The sequence below is a fragment of the Lepidochelys kempii genome, chromosome 7 (assembly GCF_965140285.1).
Source record: "Lepidochelys kempii isolate rLepKem1 chromosome 7, rLepKem1.hap1, whole genome shotgun sequence".
Taxonomy (NCBI): domain Eukaryota; kingdom Metazoa; phylum Chordata; order Testudines; family Cheloniidae; genus Lepidochelys; species Lepidochelys kempii.
In genome coordinates, this window is record NC_136386.1 from 99218375 (window position 1) to 99241584 (window position 23210).

Sequence of the window (23210 nt, forward strand, 5' to 3'; positions counted from 1 at the left end):
TCTCAGTCTTTTACACAGAACAGATTTCTTTTTAAGCATGTCTTTTTGATAGCTGTATTCCCCTGTGCCATTGAGAACTGCCAAGTGGTGGAGAGCTTGCATTAATAAGCTCAGTTCTTGCCAGGTATTTCTGATTCAAGGAGGTCAGGAGCTGGCCCTTTATATGTATTTTAGAATGGCATAGTGCATATTTGTTGTATACTACTTGTCTTAAGTATTCACAAAGTACAGGCTTCAGATGCATATACTATATGTCTGTAAAAACTATACATTTAATCAAGTGCATCCGGGTTTACTTGAATATCCATCATTGTGATATTGTACCTATTATTAAAATAATTGGAGTACTTGTGGCACCTTAGAGACTAACCAATTTATTTGAGCATAAGCTTTCGTGAGCTACAGCTCACTTCATCGGATGCGCATGCATCCGATGAAGTGAGCTGTAGCTCACGAAAGCTTATGCTCAAATAAATTGGTTAGTCTCTAAGGTGCCACAAGTACTCCTTTTCTTTTTGCGAATACAGACTAACATGGCTGTTACTCTGAAACCTATTAAAATAATGTATTTCCTGTTTTAAAAAGGAAGTGTAATGTAAGGAACTAAGTTAATGCAATGCTCAGGCTGACATTTAAATTGCACAAGTCAGGAATTTCTGGTTTGCATAGCAATCGTGGCTTGGTCACATTGCGTATTTGATCCAAAAGCCCAATTAAATCAATCAATGGGAGGGGGTTTTTTTAATTGATTTCAGTGGACTTTGGATCAGGCTCTTTCTGTCTTTGTGGCATGGAACTACTGGGTTTGGCTGGGATCCATGGCCGTGGAGGCCTAATGGTATTCTGGCTAGGCCTTCTACCTCAGAGGCAGCCACATGAGGTTTCTGTGGCTGCCTTCTATGCAACGGCAAACCCTCTGAATCTATCATATCTGGGTGTTGAGTAGACATTGACTATGCAAAACAGCTTGAGACCTCTGTGGTTCACCATCTTCACAGACACATTTTGAAAATGTGAAATATAATCCTTTACCATGGCCTCAATTGTTACAAGCATCATTCTTTTACCTTGTTTCTATTTTTTGTTTGTTTGTTTTTGTTTTTTCCCTGTTGGGGGGAGAGAGAGAGTGTGTGTGTGTGTGCGCCCGCGTACTATTCTGACCACTGATAATGACATTTTATTAGTATGGGGAGAAATTTCCTTAGTGCAGAGACCTTAAGTTGGATAGGGCTATCAGCCTGAGGTGAATTTCACCCAGGTTGTATAAGACTATGGAGAATATTGAGTTAGCGATGAGTTTAATATCTTGTTTCTATGTGTATGTGAGATTATCTAAGCATAGTTTATTAATTAAAATAGGTGTGTAGTCTGGACTGGAGATGACCGAGTCTTCTTCTTCAACCCTACAATGCAGCTGTCAGTATGGGAGAAACCAGTGGATCTAAAGAATCGTGGTGATATTAATAGAATCATTGAAGATCCACCTCATAAACGCAAGCTGGAAACTTCAGCAAGTAATTAAAGCTGTGATTATTTGCATATATTTAAAATCAAATGATAAATGAAACTTTATTGTTAAATATATTAAGTGAAAATTATCAGAATGATGATTTTCCTGTTGGATTTGTGTAAAGTATTTTGTTAACAGTAATGCTGCTTAGAAAATCTTTATTTACACTGAAATTCTAACATTTGTATTGGAGTTCTCTCATTGTTAGCAAGGAAGTAAAAAATAGGTGGCTTATTATTCTGAAAGAATCTTTGATTTAAAAAATAACACCTTGGAAGACTTTGTTTTTACCTTTAATGCACGCATATTTCCACAACGTACATTGGGAATGCGTTAGCATAGCATGATTTCTGCAAATGTCTTATTGACCATGCTACCAAAAGCAGTTGTACAGTAATAAATGATTATTTAACCCAGCTGTAAGAAAATAATCCCCAAAGTAAATCTCTGAGGACTGCTGAAAGGTTTGGCAGACATGTGGGTACCACAATCCAAACATGGCTTCGCCAGTCAACCCTCAGGCACTGTAGATTTTGGAATGACATTCTTGGTGTTGACTGAAGAGAGAACTTGCTTTGCAGTAGTGCATGTTAAGTGTTTCAAATGTGTTTTTTTAAAAGATCACTTCTTGGAGAACCAAGATTTGCCATCTGGTCTGCCATGAAGAAGATCAATTTGATGAACTAATTTCCCCTGCCCATCTCTATCCTTTACCACCCACTTCTTTCAGCTTTCCTGCTCACAGCTCACTCACTATATTTCTAATCTACCACCCCCTATTTAATTGCTCACTCAGCCCTCAGTGGTGCAGCAATTACTTACATTAGTGGCCACTTATAGGAGTAGTCCCCACTGAGACAACTCATGTCAGTATTTGCTCAGTGACATAAGCTAGGCCCTCAGTCTCCCCCTTTACCAGTTATTTAGCCTTATAAAAGTAAATACTTCTCCCTAAAAACATGCTTTGCCAGCTGATGGCTGTCTGCCCTGGGCTATTACTGGTTTCCACTCCATTTAGTGTTGCTTCTTGATCTGTGTGATAATTCTTGGCTGCAGCTGAGGGAGTTGGGCTCAACACAGACCTCAGCTGTTTCCCTCTTCTTCCCTCTCCCCAATGTGGTACTTTGACAGGTGGGTTTTTTTTTTTTTGGTTGAAGTGGCAAACCACTGGAAAGATTAAACCATGCTGTCTGGACATTAGCACTGGGTGAACAACAACTTTTCTGCCCTTGTTAGGAACAGGGCTACATGCAGACCAATTATTTGAAGCACTGTTCATATTTAATTAGCTGTTTGGATTGGGGGATCATCACCACCAGAACATATGGATTGAATAATGTATTTCATAGTATAGTTACACTTGCAAAGCTCCTTTAATCCATGTCTATACTTTAGTGGTGAGATCCATGAAGACGAAGAAGAAAAGTAAACTTAAACATTATTTTTGAAAATATAATACTTTGTAACTAAGTGAAAACAATCCCCACATTTCCCATGAAGGTATGTCAAGTGAGATTTATTTTTCACCTATAATGAAAGTAAAAAACACAGTAAATTTTAAAGGACACAGTGAATATTGTTCATCCACAAACAATTCTCAGTGGACTACTCCTAAATAGGAGTTGTGAGGATGAACTGAGGATATGAAAGGGTGTTCCTCCAAGTTGATATGAGTAAGTGATAATCAGGACCTTTGTTGTAAAGGTTTGATAGAAAAAATTCCATGGACTGTTACTATAGAGGAAGTGTTAGTCTTTAAGATGCCACCGGACTCCTTGTTGTTACTATAAGGGATATATTTATATATCACTTAACATCATTTAAGAGATGAGTTTCTTGCCTTTATAGATATAAATTCAATTTTAAAAGAGACTTGGAACAAAATCAAAGCTTTCTTCATTTGAAGCAGACAACTTTCTGATAAACACAGTGACAAAGGCTCCAAGACCAAATCTTCTGAAGTTTCGGTTCAAAAGCACAATGCAACATAAGTTTTGTTTAGCAATAGCAATAAAAGTGTAGGGCATTCTGGAGAATTAATTAATGACTGGGTATGTGGGGATGATAACCCAAGACAAAACTGAGGGCCATTATCCATAGCCTATCATTAATCCTCAAAATGTCTTTGTGCCAAGACCATTGTTGGTACATGTTATTTAAGAAATTCCTTTTCTGTTGTGTGTCCTATTCTTTACATGCTATTGTGTGTGTGACATTATGCCTTGACTATTGTGTCAGGTTATTCTGGTGAAATATAGCTGGATTTTCATTGTTGCTAATAGTTTGCAGCTTCCATTGATCTAAATGGGATTTGTATGAGTATTTCAGAAAATCAGGTTATAATTAGTATATATTAGCTGATGAGGTAAAATAAATTATTTGTCATCATACCCATTAGCTGAAAATCTTGAGTAAATAAATAAATCAAATAAGCTATATGTTTGTGAGATATGTAAGAAATGTACTTAGTTTAGTTGCTGTTGCTGGGTTTAATTATTTTTTTTTAAATCAAAGGCACACAAAAATATGAGCAAACATAATTATTATCAGAGTATCATAGGTTATCAGCATATCACTGTCCTAAAAGATCAAGTGCATTTGTAATTCAGGGATGACTGAAAGATTAGGCATTTATTAATTATTCCACCTTTGTTAAAAATTAGTTCTTACTAATTTATGAAGGTGTCAGGATTCTTTACTAATGGGTTCATACTGGGCCATTTCTCTCAATCCAAAACTGGGCAAAATTTCCATTGTCTTTGAAATCTATGGGAGGAGTTGAAGTAAGAACATGGTAAGGAATGTATGATTTAATACATTATACTCAGCTGCTTAGAGACTGAAGACCTCATTCTCCACTCTTCATTACCAGCTTTACACTAGTGTAACTCCGTTGTCTTGAATGGAGTTACACTAGCATCACACCGCTGAAACATAATGGAGAATCTGGAATTATATCAATTTAGGTAGTGTCAGGATCCTGGGCGGAGGATATTTAGGAAGGATATTTTTTCTTCTTCCTAAAATGCATGCAGTAACTATACATTATAAGAACATAAAAATTACTATTCTGCATGAGACAAATGGTCCATCCAACCCAGTATCCTGTCTTCTCTCTTATACGCCCCCCTCAATTGTCTCTTTTTCAAGCTGAACAGTTGTCTTTTTAATCTCTCCTCATATGGAAGCTGTTTCATACTTTAATCATTTTTGTTGCCCTTCTCTGTACTTTTTCCATGTCTAATATACATTTTTTTGAGATAGGGCAACAAGAACTGCACACAGTATTAAAGGTGGATTTATATAGTGGCATTATGATATTTACTGCGTTATTATCAATCCCTTTCCTAATGGTTCTTAACATTCTATTAGCTTTTTTCACTGCTGCTATGTTTCTTAGATTTACAGTTTATATATCTGTTTCATAGCAATGATTAACAGAGAGATGGTTTTCTTTGGAGAACTAGATGGGGGTCTTATAACTGTTTTTCAGTCGATTTTATATATCCAACTTTCAGTTGCTTCAGACCTTCGCATATTCATTGGACTGTCATTGATCAATACTTTTCCTGGCCCTATTCAGATGTAAAATGGAAGAATCTTACTACTTCAGACAGGACTCATATTCTTTCTACTTGCTTTCCCTACATACGTTATTCAAGAAACATGGTCTCACATTGAGATTAATAACATTTGCAGTATATATCTTCTAGTCAACTCTGAGAGGGCTATCTATGGTGTGATAAACTGTTTTGTAGATATTCAGTCTAAGATGTTTGCTAACTTGTTGTAGCTTAACTCAGATAAGAGACAATTGATTTTTATTTGACGTTGATGCCTGGTGAGCATAGCTTTTTTTTTTTTTTTACTAGAGATGCCATTTTGTAGAAATGGGATTGTGTTTGCCCAATCAGCCCTGAATCTTGGGTCATTTTTAACTTGAATTCTCTTTGAAAGCAACATCAAGTACACTGTTAAAAGATTACATATTACTTTCCTAGGAATTTATTAAAGTTAAGATCACTGCAGTCTCAGCAGGATGAATAGCTCCTGATTAATGGCTTTAAAATAGCAAGACTGTATTATTTTACTCTATCTTCTAAGTACCCAAATTGTTTTCTATATAGGCTTCTCTATAGAAGAATTTAGCAGCTATGGATAGCTATCTTCATGCATTGTACTGATACTGAAAACACTACTTAACGTTCATTACCATATATCAAAGTATATTCATAATACTTGTGCTGATGTATTGTATTGTATAGGCCATAGCCTTTTTATTTTAAAGTGCCATTCATTTTTGCTTCCCCTGAATTTACTCTGTAGTCAGCAGAGTTTAAATAATTTTAACCTGGTATATATTTCCTTCTGTTATGGTGTCTGTTCCTGTCCCTAACCTCCAAATTCTGTGATCAGAGTTTTTGAGGCTTTTTATATTATTGTAGTTCTCCTTTATGCTGTAGTTTGGTTTATGTTCTGTTCATTGAATCACAATTAAAATTCCTTAAAACAAGGAGACAAAAAAAATCAAGGACTAGACTTGCTCCTTTTGAAATAAAATGCCAAATTCCAATTGGCCTCAATATAAGGAGGATTTGACCCATAATGTAAATTTAATATTTAGCACAAATACAAAGGACTTATTGGTTTAAAGTAATTTAGTAATGTATATTGTTAAATATAGTTTAATTAACATATTAATATTAGTATGATTTCTTAGGGTAGGCTTCAGAGGTAAAATCCTGACCCCACTGAAGTCAGAGTTCTGCCACTGACTTCAATTGGGCTAGGATTATATTCTAAGGATCCATGTAAGGCAATGGATCTGGAAATCTGGATTCAGATCTATTTTTAAAGTCACAAATGAAATTGTGTTTTTTTTCATCTCATCATAGTGTTCTGTGTTCATATCATGCAGAATCTCAGGATTGGCTGAAGAGAGGCTTAGGGTTGGTCTTTCTGTTGTTTAACTATACTAGGAGCTCAGCACATACAGAATGATATTTATCCAGTAAACTACTTAAAACTCCAAAAATCAACCTAGGCATTGTGTGAAAGTAAATTCTGGTAGCCAGTGCATTTGAATTCAGAGCACTGTTATGTTGGAGATTGTAATTTGTATGTGGAAAAAACAATGAAGTACTTGGAACTGTAAAATAGATGTCCTCGCAATAACCTTCACATTCATTATCAGTTACAACCTGATCTCAAAGCCCTCTTTGGGAGAGTATCCAGGCCAAAGTAGGTTTTGGTACATTGTGAGTTTGAGAGTCCACAATATCTGCTTAACTTTGCTTCCATACCCACACAGCATGTCAGATTTAACAAGAAAGCAGCATTATGTTTCAGTAACATGGGAATGAAAAATAGGAAGAAGGAAGCAGTTGTGATGGAAGTGAGAATTCTCAAATCATTCATCCTGTCAGGATTGAAATAATAATGTTATATAAACATCTTTGTGATAATATTTTTCAGTTTATCACTCAAATGTGAGATTTTAAAAAATCACAAATTTACGATGGGACGCTCTTCAGGGCAAAAATAAGAAAAGCGTCATTTTTTTGGTATTTATCACTCTGTTTTGATGAGCTCACCTATGAGGATTTTATAAAGTATCTTCTAAAGCTAAAAAAAATCTCAGCAGAAATTAGCCAATATTATGAGTAAGTATCAGAACAAAAGGACAAGTGACGGGGGACTTTTAGGACTTTGATTCTCGTGTAGATAGTAACTGTGTAATAATTCCAATTTTATGCATTTCTTTTTAGCAGATAAAAGTGATAGTTCTTGTCCAGAGGAAGTAAGTGATGACCATAGCACCAAAACCAAGAGAAATAAGTAAGTTTTATTGTTTCTTAATTCATATGTTCTATAGGGAAGCCAAAGTCTACTATGGATATGGCACTAAGAAGAAACTAATTTATTTTTCATTGCATAGCCATCTACATGCATCAGTGGTGACAGCAATTCTCAAGATGTCTATTCCTTTGGTTGTACCCCTTGTGCTTCAAAAGAACCATGTTCCATACATACTATCTATTCGTTTTGTAACTGGAAATTGTTTACATCAAATGAATGATTAAATTAAGCTTTCAAGAAAGATGATTACTGTTAAAAACATTAGATGAAATCCTGACTCCGCTGAAATCAATAGGAGTTTTGCCATTGAATTCCATGGGACTAGGATTTTTCTCAATGAATCAAATTTTCGGCTGGTTTAACTGGGCAAAAGTCTGTCAAAGTTGTGCTCATTTAACCATCAGGGAATTTGGGTCCCGAAATTGTACTATATTTCAAGATGTTTCTGCTAAGTATTGTTGGATTTGTCTCTCATTACGAGTCTTCATCCAATAGTCTTTTGCACATGTCACACCAGAACAGGACAAAAATAGTTCCTTGAAAAAAAAATTAAAAGGGAAATAAATGCATTCTGGAGGATGGTTAGTGAGAAACTCTTTCCTACCCCAAACAATTGTCAGTTATTTCTAACTATGCTTGCTGAATATAAGATGACTTAAGGATTGTCTGCAGAATAGGGTCTTTATAGATGTCAACTGATATGCTTTGGGCAAATTTTGAACAGTGGAGACAAAGTGTTTCTACATTTCCAAGATGGACATTGTGGGGCTAATTATCTTCCAATTCACGCTGCTTTTCTACCACTGTAGTTTTATTGACTTCACTGGAGTTCCTTATTGATTATACCTGCCCTTATAGATGTCAATGTCAGTTTTGCTTCTTCAATAGGCCATAGTTTCATCCTATCAGTGTAAGTGGATATTTTCAACATTCTAGTAAGATGGGCTTTTTAAAAGACAGGGTGGGAAAGTGTTAAAACCTCTGACTGTTAATATGTTCCAAGAACTCCTCATACAGACAGTTCTCCTTTAATAATCTCAAGAAAACCATGCTTATTCCATTTTTGTGTGTTGATAATATAAAACTTGCTACCCAGAATGTCAGGAGGTCAAATAGTGACTCCTCCACTGCCTACTTGTGAATAGAGATGATTTGTCCCATGTTGGTTGGATTTCCATTACTTATTAATCTTTTAAAAGGTGACTCTTTTATGGTCTCTTATCTTCTTTACATTCAAAAGGGCACTGTCAAAATTGAGAGACCCCAAACTTGACCTACCTTGTCTATATTTTCTTTTCAAAGTCCATAAAGTACAGATTTTTGTGTTAAAACAAATACATAAATGCCATTCATTTGGCAGTCAAATGCAGCCCCGCACCCGGAGGCCCAGGCCTCTGAATTGTCGCACAGCCCTCCGCACCCAATGCACTAGAGCAGCATGTCTGCACCACTTGCATAAATATAGCCCCTCTGGCTTACCTCCTTCATCACAGCTCTCATAGTACAGCCAGTACAGAGACCACTTCCACAGCAAACAGAGAGTGAGCAAAGAGCAGGGAGCTCCAGTGTGATGAATAATTACTGTAGAGTGCTTTATATTGGCTATCCACACCACAAATGAATTTTACCCTTAGTGAATTGTACATAAAGGATGGCAAGTTATCCTTCTTTTTTTACTCTGAGGGTAATTTGATTCACAAGCAACAGAGACTGCTATCAGGAGTAAATTTACATAGCAGTAGAAGTCAAAATAGCACCTAGTAAAAGTGCATTACATACTGTCTATAAAATACACTGCCTAATGTTGAATTTTGAGTTTGATAGCAAGGTTTTCTCACTCTTGGCTGAAAGAATATATTGCACAAGTGTAACAAATAGTGCAATTTTTATCATATTTGAAATTTGTGACAAGATATACACATAACTTAAAAGACACTGAGAGCCCTACAATTGAACCTACTTCAAATTTTCTACTTTTTCAAAATAACTGTCCTGATGAGGAATGGTTGCCTTACTTTCACAGTTTGTAAATCAAAGACAGTATTCACATGATGCATATACATAAACAGAATAATATTTGGCTAAACAAATTAGTAGTCCTTCAAACTTCATTGCTGTGATCCCAATCCCTCAATGATTTGACCTTCCTAATGTGTTGATATCTCAGTAGTCATAGCTAACATTCACAAATTTCTACCTGGTTTAAGCAGTATTCTTTTGAATTTTACTTTCTTTCTAGTAACACATAAGGAATTCCTGACATGGTCAAATTATCCTACAAGAAAATCAGCACTTACATAGATTTTTAGAAAGCTAACATTTCAACAGGTGCTTTAAAGACATGTAGTCTAAATATATTTTTTAAATATATCAACATTTGGACTGTAGCTCCAAATCTATGACATTAAAAACTAAAAGAAAAGAAGTACTTGTGGCACCTTAGAGACTAACAAATTTATTTGAGCATAAGCTTTTGTGAGCTACAGCTCACTTCATTGGATGCATGAAGTGAGCTGTAGCTCATGAAAGCTTATGCTCAGATAAATTTGTTAGTCTCTAAGGTGCCACAAGTACTTCTTTTCTTTTTGTGGATACAGACTAACATGGCTGCTACTCTGAAACCTGTCACTAAAAACTAACGCATTCAACGAATTTTTAAGAAATAAACTTCAGTTTTTCATAGAACGGAGTTTATCTTCCTTTCTTAGTTCTATTTCTCTCTTTTATATTAGGAGTTTTTAATTAATTAGATACATAGGAGAATGGTCCAGATGACTTTCCTGTGGTACTAGTCATTGTTCTGGTATTCTGTGTACCCCACTGATAATAGAAAGCCCATCAAATGTGCCTTCTGTATATTTCTAGTCTCTCCAGATAATTGCTCCAACAAGTAAATGTTTGTATCCTCAAGCCGATACCTTATATGTGTTGCTCCTGCAGCAGTAGGAACCACTGAAAAGCCAGCAGCACCTGAAACTGAAACACAGTTGCTTAAGTGCAGTGAGTTCCCTATGCCAGCATATTTGTGTGTACAAGATGTGCTGTAGCTGAAATTAGAATTTATTTTAAAATGAGGGCACATAGCCTATAGTAAGAGATGGCGCAGAAATACCTCACCTCAGAGACAGCATAAGGATGCATTCTCAAGGTGACAGAATTCCTCCTACAAATTTCTTTCTTTGAAGGCTGCAGCATATTCTCCATCCTTAACTCCATGAAGGCAGCCAGTTCCACTGGCTTGTGGGTAATGGCAACAGAGTCATGGCTCCACCTCCTCCCTGTTTCCTTTGGGCTGTGTGCGCCATCAGGGTAGTAAGTGGGAGCTGTCCCTGTTCCCTTAAGCACAAGGGGACGAAGTGTGGCTGGCACTCTTTTGGGCTGCTCATAGTATTGATTGATGGTTCCCTCCCTCTCATTGTGGACCCACATAAGGGCCAGGTAGAATCTGTATCTATAAAGGTATAGTACAGTTATCCCCACTTTAAAAGTTTGTTGAATAGTTTGAAATAGCTAACACTCCAAATTAGCTCTCCTGCCATGATACTGGGGTTGTGAATGTCTTCTAAAGATTAGGGGTTGGAGGTCATGACATATATATGCCATTGGAAAGTCCTATATTTGTAGGTTTCAGAGTAGCAGTCGTGTAGTCTGTATTCGCAAAAAGAAAAGGAGTACTTGTGGCACCTTAGAGACTAATTACATTTGCCGCAAGTACTCCTTTTCTTTTTTCCTATATTTGTAGTAATGCCTCAGTATAAACTGTTATTAGAAGCATGAGGATATTACTATTCATTATTTCAGATTCTCATTTGTGCTGTTGGAGCAGGTGGGCCACAGAACAACCAATAGCAGCATCTAGTCCTGGGTCTAGTCTACATTGGCCCCTGCCTTGGCATATTTTACAGTAGTCTCTCGGCTTCTCTAAATATACCAGCTAGCTATAAACCTGTTATGCCACCCAAGAATAGCATGAGCACAAGAGTCTTTAAGGGGGGTGATGTGGGAGCCAGCTCTACCTTTTCTAGCCAATTGAGACTATCCACCTTTTCAGCTGCTTGAGTAGCACAGAGAGTCCAGAACGAAGAGGACAATTTGGCTCTGTAGTCTTGGTTCTGCCTTTCATATCTGTGTAAGACTTTGGCAACTCATTTGGTGTTCCCAAGTTCAATTAACTGTTCTGCCAGACTTATAGGTTATTCTGGGGTAGACGTCTCTCCGTTTCTCCTGTTCAGACTGTTCCACTTTGTATAAAATACTTATTAATTGGAGCCGGAACTTGAACCTCATTCTCCAACAGCCCAGGTGAGTGCTCTAAACATTGGGCTAATAGGGGGAGCACCACTACCACAACAATTTTTTTTTTTGAGAGGGGACAGACCTCACTTAGGTGCTTACCTCCAGAAGAAGGTTCGTGGCTGGCTGTGGAGGTAGGTGCTTCCCTCTAACTCCCTTTGAGGAGTGGAGTTTATACCATACTTCTATCCTCCACATTTCCTATGTAGCCTGATCTATAGATTATGTATGAGAGTCCCAAGTTATCACTTTGAGGATACGTAGGTTCTTGTCCCAAGATCAGGCCCAGTCTTATTAGAATTATTATATAGTTGGGAACCCCAATGTGCACAGGTGCAATACTCATACTATAGCATCTCTTCTATATTTACAAATAAATAATTTATTAATACATTTAGCAAAGTCACACACACTCTAACTCAGTAAGGTAGATGGATATAATACAGAAAGTACATCTGAACATCCATAGTTACACCATCCCTTGCAGAACAACCAGAAATGTTAGCCGTTATCTTCCTCATCACCATCCCCTTCCTCATCTTCACCAGTGGCCATCAATCTGGTCCCTCCCAAGTGCTACATTTCTCTCTCCTACTGCCTACAGGCGGGGATGCCACTTTTATAATATGTTACGCTGCCATTACCATGTCTCATACATATTCAGTGAGGGTTTCTTCCCTCTTTCTTATTTCTATTTCCTCCCCTTACCGATGTTAAGGTGTTCTTTTTCTATAGGTTAGTATATTTATGATTTCACCCCATTATCATATATATCAATTCATTCCCATGGCACTCTTACAGTTGGATGATCCATCCAAAACCTTCCAGAAGCTGGTGTTAGTTCATGGTTCTGTGGTTGGCTGATATCATTATGGACAAAATTCCTCCTTACACTCTACTTCCAGTTCCCCAAAATGTAGGAGTTACCTAAGTTTATTTATGCCAAAATTCATAGGCCTGAAGCTTCATGCTAACTGCTGAAGCCAGTCTCTTACAGGATGCAGGCTTGTAGGTTCCTTGCAGTACTGCTGACTATAATAAAGCAGAATATAATAAAAAGCAGTGAATATAATAGAGGTAAGCTAGCCCACCAGGCTACACCTATTTGCTAGCTCAGGCAGCTCTCCACTTAGTATGCTGGCTTCAGTGATTCCTATTCTTAGGCACTTAATTTTCCCTATGCATTGGATAGGGAGCCCGGGCATCTACCTACGGACTGTGGATTCCATTAGGTGGCACAGCAACTAAAGTTAGCTTTGCAACACTGAGCCTAACTCTGCCACAGAGTGACTTGCCCAGCCTCACACAGGAAGTCTGGCAGAACAGTGAATTGAACTTGGGAACTCCCAAATACCTAGTGCCCCAACCAATAGACTATCTTTTGTGCATCAGACCCCTTGTAGCTACATGTCATTTGATAATTACGATGTCAAATTTGGTTGAGTGTGGTAAACATAATTGAGCTAAGCCATGGTTTGGAAAACCTGCCCTGTTCCTCACTGGATTTTCAGTTATTTTCCATCATTGAAAGTAAACTTACCTAAGTAAATTACATTATTCCTTTAACACACAATAAATCATTTGATACAAAGAAAGTCTTATTCTAACGTTAATATCCACTTTCATCAAAGTTAAACCATAATTCATTATACTTAAAGCACAGCAAGTCAGGCTACTGTATATATATGTTAAAGTTTACTAATCTTCATATATTTATGTCTGTTGCCTTTCTTGATTTTCATATTGACAGGTCAGGTGCACATTAGCAGAAATGGTTTATACTTCACACTCTAATTCTCTTCCTTTCATTGTTTTTTTCAGTGGTAATATATTTTCAACAGCTGGTTTAAGGCCTGATCCACTGAAGTGAATGGAAAGACTCCCATTTTACTGCAATAGACTTTGGATCAAGCCTTATTTCATATTTCCAGTCCTGAATCTACACTTACAGTTCAGTAGTTTTGGATTCAACGAACTATTGCCTCTAAGAAACTCTGTACATATTACTGTAGTTTAATTTACATTTAAATACAGTTTAATTATAGTACCTAAAATATGCAGGCCAAATACTTACTCAAGCAACACTCTAATTATACTGTATACAAAGGTGGCAAAATCTTTTTTTTTCTCCTAAAGAGTCAGATTACTTAGAAGCAGGAGTTTATCTGTAACATCTTCAAATTGCTTATTCTTAATTGCTTAAAAATATGGGGCAATTTTGAGTACATCTACTAAATTGTTTTTGTGAGATCATGTGAAAAATTTTCAGTTCTCATGTGACAAAATGTGCAATGTAATGTGACCTATTCAGTCTCTGGATTACCACATGGCTCCCATTTACTTTAGTGGAAGCTGAAGGCAACATATGGCTTAATTATCTGCTTAGAAAATCCAGTGTAATACACTAGATTTTTAAAGGCTCTAGAAGTCCAGATTTTAATTTCAAATGCATGGGTTTGAGATCAGGGTTTTTTAAATACAGACAACCACATTTGCCTACCAAGTTTGCCTTAAGGCTTTGGTCTACTTTAAAAATTCATCAGCGTGATTCATGTCATAGATTTTCATTGATCATTTTCAAAACTGAGTCCCATCTGCTATCTTCCTTTATTTGGTCAGAATGTAATCCAAAGAGCATATTAAGGTAAATCATCTGTGATAATTTGGAAAGTGTAGAAATCTAGAAAGATTCATCCCTTATCAGGAGTGACAGCTTTTACTGTGATTCTTGTCCCCCATAGAAAGTTTGTCATATTCAACTGCAAATCCCAGTACAACTAAAGAAACAGAATTCTCTGTAAAAAAAAAAATACTTCCTATCTATTTTGAGATTTGTAGGCTTCAAAAACTGTGATAGGAATAAAGTAAAAAGTAAAATAGACTATTTGAATGTGTCTTTTTAACTATGAATTTCCATATTTGATTGCATTCTGTCACTGTTTTTGTTGCCTTTATTGTAGTTTTTAGTTTCAGAATAAATGAAAAATCCATCTGATTTGAAGGATAGTTTTAAATTAAACAAAATAAAGGAGAAACAGTCTCTCCTGCTGTCTTAGCTGATTGAGTAGCATTGTGGGTTTCTATCAGTTTCAGCTTGAAAAAGTTCTTTGTGGATACTAGAAATTGGAATGGAAGTTTCATGGATCATATTACGAAATATTATGATTTAGGGAAAATGAAAATTGCTAATACAATATAAAAGTCACCATAATAATATGAAGAGTAACAATTTGATGCCTTTGAAACTGCTAATGCTATATAATACAATTTTAGTATGATTTAAGTACAATGCAATTATTGATAGAAGGGAGATAATATGCTAGGACTCATATTGCATTACTGCCTGATGTAATTTATTATCTGAAAAGAATATTTTAACTTTTTCCATTTTCAAATTGTGCAAGTTAAAGCACTTTGGGGATTATTTCCTCCCTCTCCCACCCCATGATCAACAGTTCCAAATCTGGATGCAGAAAGTTAGTTATCTTCAATGAGAACTGCAGTGCCTCTGATAATCTTGTCACCTTTATTAAGGTGCCTAAAATAAAAGTGCCTTACTGTAGCATTGAGGTCTGAAAAATTTGGCCAATATTATCACATCTTTTGGCCCTTATTTTTTAAACGTGAGTCAGTATATTGATAAATAATAGAGGTGGGAATAAGACAAAAAAAATTGAGTCTAGATTTATACTTCCACAATTCAATTATGGGTGTTCAACTCCAGGGCTTTAGTGTGGACCTATCTGCCACTGTAATCCAATTTATTAGTAGAGACCAAAAAGGATGTTCAGTGATCTTCGTGACATGAGTTTATGGTTTCACTTTTGTCCATGTGGACAAATATCTCCTCACAACAAACAAACAAAACTGCTATTGACAGAGCTATTGACAGGTTCAAGCTGAAGCTTAGTTTCTAATTAGCCTGTTGTTGGAGGTGTTCCTCACAAAGCCAGTGTTCAGGCAGAGCTTGTACTACCAGTGCTGTACTTACACAGTAGAAAAATAGTAAATGTTAGTTTCCAAGTGGTGTGCATTGTTTTGTTGTTTGTGTGTTGGTTTTGCCTTGTTTTGGTGTTTTTAATGGTAATTTTAGTGATCACTAGACTCAGTTAAAAATATATGGGGCAGATCCTCAGTAGGTGCAAATTGGTGTAGCTCCACTGGTTCCAAGGGACCTATACATATTTACAGAGCCGTCCCTTGGGTACGGCGAATTGGGGCAACTGCTCCAGGCCCTGCGCTTTGGAGGGCCGATGCAATTCATAGAATACCAGGGTTGGAAGGGACCTCAGGAGGTCATCTAGTCCAACCCTCTGCTTAAAGCAGGACCAATCCCCAATTTTTGCCCCAGATCCCAAATGGCCCCCTCAAGGATTGAACTCACAGCCCTGCATATTTACACCTGATGAAAATCTGTCCATGTATTTTTAATATCTTATTGATACACGTTTAAGTAAAAATGCTGATGACTTGATGTTATCTCCTGTAATCAGCATAATCATGCTAAATGTCTGTCATCCTCCAGTGAATCTTGTAAAGTACAGTGGAAATTAGTTCCTTGGAAACACCTATTTATTCTGGAAAATTATTATAAATGTCTGTAAAGATTTTTGCACTGATAGAGGCACTCTTCACTGATGTCTCATTACAGGTTGTGTACATGTAATAATATGTCAAACTGTTCCCCCTAGGAGTGAATTTAAGGGACTCTTGGGACCATAAAAGATTAGCATTGATTTTTAAGCTTAAAAGCAATAAGATTATTTTCTCCAGTCACTATTCTGAAATCTTCACTCATTGTCAAACATAATGGAGAATAGTAGTTTTCCCATCACTTGAAGTGCAGTGTAATGTCTCATTGTTCAATCATGTGCTTTGACCACACAGAAATACTATACTTCCATATAAATATTTGTCCTAATCTTCAATGAAGGGCCCTCAAGAACCATTCCATTTTAGTAATTAAATACAGAAGATTAGATTTAGCTAATTAGCTTTCAATATTACATACTGTTTACAAAGAAATCCTGCATTTAAACCTCTTTCCTGAAGTGTTTCCTAAAGAAAGTAGAGGGTTAAAAAATGTACACTGTGTATTTACTGAACCATTCATAACATATATTGTTAAAGAATGGAAGATCCCCAGAATGCTGATCAGGCGAAGGTTGAAGTGGAAGAGAAAATTGTGAAAACATCAGCACATCAGATTATTCTTCCTTTAGAAGAACGCATTGCCCATTTCCGAGATATGCTGCTGGAAAGAGGGGTAAGAAACAGGTTTTGTTTATTTGAGTCTTGTAAATTATGGAAATACTGTACCTAATCTCACAGTAGCAGCCGTGTTAGTCTGTATTCGCAAAAAGAAAAGGAGTGCTTGTGGCACCTTAGAGACTAACCAATTTATTTGAGCATAAGCTTTCGTGAGCTACAGTTCACTTCATCGGATGTAGCTCACGAAAGCTTATGCTCAAATAAATTGGTTAGTCTCTAAGGTGCCACAAGTACTCCTTTTCTTTGTACCTAATCTGAAATCTATAGCAAGCACCTTGGAATTCTAGCCCCCAAATTAAATGGAATATTTTTTTTGCTTGCTCTTGGACATGCAATGTCACTTTCCTGTAAACACCTAGCACTGTGAAATGTTTTCATGTTACTGTTATATGAAGGAATCACCATAGAAAAGAGAAATTGGAAAGAATTGTTGAAAATTGCCTGTTCTGTAACCTAAAATGAACCAGAGTAAATGGTCTTAACCCAGCATTTTGGCTATGAAATAGTGTTGTCATGAAATTATGTTTTGCTTTAGCATGATGGCCTATAAAAGCTTCCGGCAAAGATACATAGTTTGTCACTACAATATTTTAAAAAGTGGAAGTTTTTATTTAAATACATTTTTATTTTTCCTTACTTTACTTGATCAGTGATGTTCAGAAAACGTTTATTATTTATTTCTTCATTTAGATTTATGTTAGCACTAATGTGTAGGCACCACTGAGAATTTTTTTTTTAAAATACACCAAAATTAAAAGATCTGTCAATTCCCCCTGATCGAACCAAATAGTCAGCAACAACATCAATATAACTGAAATAAATCGACCTTACATACAGTCCCTAGAATCCCATACCCAGCCTTACCCAACACCCATTTCATCCTGAGACAAAGGGAAAGGGAGACCTTGGAGGTTGCCCTGAAAGCTAACACTTCACCTTGTTACAAACCTGGGGGAGAAGTGAGCTCCAAAGGTCCAGGGTTCTAATAGCGAACACCCTGCCAGCCACACACTCTCTCTTATACTGAAGGGAGGGGGCTTCAGCCCAGGTGCCTCCACTAAATGCAGCTTCAGTACATTCCTTGCTATGTAGTGTTTTGTTAGACATCAGGCAAAGATGAATGACACAAGCATGAATAGCTCCATGTTTCCCTCCATGACTATTTGCGATCATGAGACTGGAGCCACAGTAGGGCACTATGCCATCTGCTCTTCTCTCTGATCATAGGAACTCGGCCTGGTTCCAGCTTAATATAGTTGAAGTTTAAAAGGCAGGTGGGACTGGCTGGGCTCAAACCATGTTTTGCTCAAAGCATCAGGGGAAAGCAACATAGGTTAATACAGCCTGATAACTCACTTTTATGAAGAGAGAAGACCCTGAAAGCACATTTCCCACAAGAGCTGGATTACCAGGGACCAGTGAAGCTGGGCAGCAGCAAGGATGCAAGGAGCATCTGCACAAATGCCTCTTGCCTCCTGCAGATCCCCTGGAATCCACACAGTTCCTGAAAGTTGTGCAGGTTTTGGGTGTAGAGATGTTGACTCTTTTTTGCAGAGGAGCAAACTGCACTCAATTGTTGACCATATGGTAGGGCCATTGGTTGCTGTCTGTAAATTAGACCAGCCTACTTGGATTTATGCCAGTAGCCTGTGTGGCCTCAGACTTACCACAGAGTCAAGGGAATGCAAAAGTGACATAAAACCGTCTTTCCCCCTTTTCCAATCTTGCGCTGAGCACACCTCAGCTAGACCAGTGAATCTGGACCCCAGATTATTATTAGTTATTGGAGTGCTTGGAATTGTCCAGGCCATTTTAATATTGTATAATCAATGTTATGACTAGGTAGATAAAGTGTACATTTAAATTACAGCTAGAAGAAATCAGACATATCAGTCCCATAATCCACACCACAATCTGAATTACAGATCCGTCTAATATTGTGGCCATAAAATTGCATCAACAAAATTAGGTCCCCAGTGTCTCCTCTGCTCTCAATACACTGATGGATTCAAGTATAAAATCCTATTGGAATTAACAGACATTGTACTGACCCTGATCCTGCAAAAAATTATGCACATACATAACTATGTACATGTATAGTCCCACTGTATTCAGTGGGCTACTCAGATATGTAAGTGTTATAGAATCAGGGCCTTTAATGTTCCCTGCATCAAAAGGATGATAGAGACCTCAAATATATTTCCTATAGGAAACTATGTGATTTTAAGCAAAAGCATTTCAAAGTGGTGGCACATATCTTTACCCTCCCCCATCCCCATCCCCATCCACACACTGTAGGGTGTGGGAAAGTTTTTAATCAATAATCCACAAACTGTGGGGGTGACAAAATTTAAGATGTGTGTCTGCAGTCTAGCAGTAAATTATCTACAAACCAAACTTGTTTTATTAAGATTTCATTATTAATGTGCAGAATACTTCAAAATATTACTAATCATGTTTTATAGCACCATAAATGTGCAATGATTCAGGGATTCCTCTGGCATGGTCAAAGTTTAAAAGGATCAGGGTTGTTATAGGAAAGGCATTTTGAAATTGTTGCACACTGCTGAAATTCAGATTAACTTGTTAGAACAATCAGGAATTTGCCATTTCCATTATCACTTAAATATATATTGATTCTACATTCCTTAATGACTGAGGCCCAAGGCACTTACTAAACATGAACTGTCCAGGGCAAGTTGATGGTTAATCCCAGTTGGTAATAACTTCCTCAAGAAGTGCAGTGGAGTGAGGTCATTACTGCTATTTCACACTGATTATTTAAATATTGTTTGCCATTTTCTGGCAGTGCCATTGTTTTTTCAAAGATGATTTCTTTGAATAGCACTAGTGCTGCTGCAGGCATTTTTAAGAATACAAAGCACACCAGACTTCTGTTTAGCACAGAATATTCTGTTTGTATACCACATTTTGAGTGCGTGTACATATATAAAATATGTATATGTGTGTGTGAATAATAGAATGTTAAACATAAATATAGTTTTCAGTGATATGATTTTATTTATTATAGTGTAAAACAATAGCACTACATGTAAGTGTATGGCAAGTTCTCCTATTTCAAAGCCAGGTCTCAATTATATATCTCCTATTTAGGATTGTGTCAGCTCCAGGGCCCAGTCCTGACTATTCTGTACAAAGGCAAAACTTAGAGTGAAGTCAAAGGCAGTTTCACCTTATTAGGGACTGCAGAACTATGCCCCACTCACATTAACCATTAGTAAAATAAATTTCATTTTCTGCTAGGTTGTGGATGGCTGTTCTGTGTAACCCAGTCCCTCCATTTCTGTAGTTGCCCCCTTCGATGAGTGAAGGCATGTCAAATAAGGCACTCATATAGGCACAAACTAATGCAGTTATAGGTTTACTGGAGATGAAGGGTCAGATTTTGACACACACTCTAGGAACCCCTGGCAGACATAGAAATAACTACTCTGGCTCTCTGTCACCCACCACCAGTCCCCCGGTTGTCATGGCTGTGCTAGAGCATGACTGGAGTGCTCTCAATTCAAGAGATACCTGCAACTGCAGTGGCCACTAGGGGGCTGATACAGTGCCACACAATTTAGAGCAGGGGTGGCCAACCTGCGCCTTAGAAGGAGCCAGAATTTACCAATGTACATTGCCAAAGAGCCACAGTAATACGTCAGCAGCCCCACATCAGCTCCCCCCGCCCATGGCTCCCAGCGCCTCCCGCCCACCGGCCGCTCTGCCGATTAGCACCTCCCTCTCTGCAGCTCCCGATCAGCTGTTTTGTGACATGCAGGAGGCTCTGGGGGGAGGGGGAAGAGCGAGGGCATGGCAGGCTCAGGGGAGGGGGCGGGAAGGGGTGAAGTGGGGGCAGGGCCTGTGGCAGAGCCAGGCATTGAGCAGTGAGCACCCCCTGGCACATTGGAAAGTTGGCGCCTGTAGCTCCAGTCCCGGAGTCAGTGCCTATACAAGGAGCCGCATATTAATTTCTAAAGAGCCGCATGTGGCTCCGGAGTCACACGTTGGCCACCCCGATTTAGAGAGCCCAGAGAGTACTCTAAGTTACACTCCCAGTATTCAGAGGATGGAAAAGGGGTGGAAAATACCTCTGGCCCCCTCACCCTTATATGAGGCATGCTGCTCTGGTTGATTTAACATTATTATACTAAAGGACGTGCATGTTGTTTATGCTTGTGGAGTAGTAACAGAGTTCATAGTCCTATGGGATTCAACTATTAAAGAGTGTCAGGATTGCACACACTTTAAAATGTCAATAACTTTTATGGTAGTATTTAGGCAATAGAGTTTCTATGATCTCTGTCTCACACACACTCACCCCTGAAATTTCATGCAACAAATAGCAGTAGTTATCACACATTGATGTAACTTTTGCTGCTGATGGCGGCTGGCCAGTACTTGGGGTAAGCAGCCCATAGGTCCACTTAAATAGATAGCTCCTGCTGTAACTGAGCAGCAGAATTAAAACTATGCTATAATGTACAGTTTCTTCCAAGGCTGCTTTTTCCAGACAGACCCACAACAATAACATCACCTGGACTCTAACTCCTACAGGGCAGCCTAGCTAACCATGTCTTGCCACTTTTGCATGGCCTCACTAACTGGTGTCATGCTTTGGCATTCTTTCTCATCAGTCTGGGAATCTTTTACTCTTTGCTCTTTTCTGTTCTTATAAATTTTTATATTAAACTTACAGCCTTGGAATCTATTCACGTATCTTTGCCCCATAGTTAAGAGTAATATGAAGTATTCCAACTTCCTTAAACTTCTAAACACACCCTTCAAACTCAATATATTGAATTTAATGAATGTGTTCACTGTGCTTTGAACACTGGTGAAAAGCACAAATGCGTTATTAAAAAGCAAACTCAAATCTCTGCTTTCTCTTCTTTCTGTGCTAGGATAAGGCTGCAGAGGTCATGGTTTGTTCTGGGAGGATTTTCTTGCTTGAATTCTGGATATCATCTCTACCTGTCTTCCATTCTGCATTCTCCAGATCTTTCACAAAGTAGCATGTAACCAGTAGAAAGACCACAGTACAATGTTCACATGAAGTTTAGTTTATTGTAGTCAGGATATTTACTGTTTCAAATTCATTTCTAAAATGCCCATTACAAACAGCTGGAACAGCATGCAGAGCTTTATAGCAGCAACTAAAACAATAATGACTTTAATAGCCCAACTTTTTTTTTTCCAGACAAGAAAATTTGTGTGTATACTCGGGGGAGATTTAAAAAATACCAAGGATAAAAAGGAAAGACAAAATGATAAGCCATCCCTCAGTCATATGCCATAGACAGACTCCAGAAGACAGTTGCAGGAGTAGAGATCCACAGAGCTGATTACTCAGAATGGAGAAGTCCTTCATCTGGTCTAATTTGATATTGAACCACAAGATACAAGGAGACCCTGGAAGTGTTACCACACTAACATAACGTGGCTCTCTGTCCCCTATAGTGGCTATTCCACCTCTAGGGGTTTAGGGCTGCTACAGCCTTTGAACTAAGTTACACTGATTCTTAGGCTCAGGCGACAAGAGATTTTTAGAGCCCTGTTTTTTTTGCAAATGCAAAATAACATGAAATGAAATCATAATCAGTGTATAAAATGAAATAAAACAAAAAACTCACCCTGCAGTTGCAGCTGGTGTCCTGAAGGCCTGGGCCTGGCACCCTGTTCCAGGCTTTGTGACCTCATGAACAGAGTCTCGCTACTGCTCAGGTTTGGCCTGACTGCCCCTCTGTCATGAAAAGGGGACAGCCAGGCCAAATTTGAGTGAGTGGAGTTGCTGCTGGTGCATGGGATCAGAGTACCACTCACTCAAATTTGGCTCGGCCTCTATTCTGTCATCACGATGGAGGGGTGACTGAGCCAAACCTGAGCAGCACTGTGACCCCATGCATGGGGTTGCAACACCTGAAACAAGGAACTGGGCCCAGTCCCGTAGGACAGGAGCTGCCACTGTGCAGTGTGTACGGGGCCAGGTTGCTCTGCAAACCCCACCCTATCCAGAGCCATCAACCCCACGCATACACCCCTTTTGTATGGATAAAATGGATTAAACAAAATAACATGAAAGTCCTGAAAAGTAAATTATAAAAGAATAAAAAAAATTCCCAGGACTCTAGAGATTTGTGCTTCTATATCCAGGGATCCACATTCAGTCCTCACAGATGATGACCCATCCGGGGGCATCATGTTAGAGAAGGACATAAGGGAGAGTAACATTTTAACTAGCAACTTTTAAGTTAACCAGTCTTTTTAAATTCTA

At 38.0% G+C, this 23210-nt stretch overlaps 1 protein-coding gene across 1 annotated transcript in view; it reads left to right on the forward strand.

Moving 5' to 3' along the window:
- The window catches only part of TCERG1L (transcription elongation regulator 1 like), a 327912-nt gene that overhangs the window by 273925 nt on the left and 30777 nt on the right, over positions 1-23210 (forward strand). Inside the window, 3 exon segments of the mRNA XM_073354780.1 lie at positions 1360-1514; positions 7279-7348; positions 16793-16928. Coding sequence (XP_073210881.1) covers positions 1360-1514; positions 7279-7348; positions 16793-16928 — 361 coding nt within the window.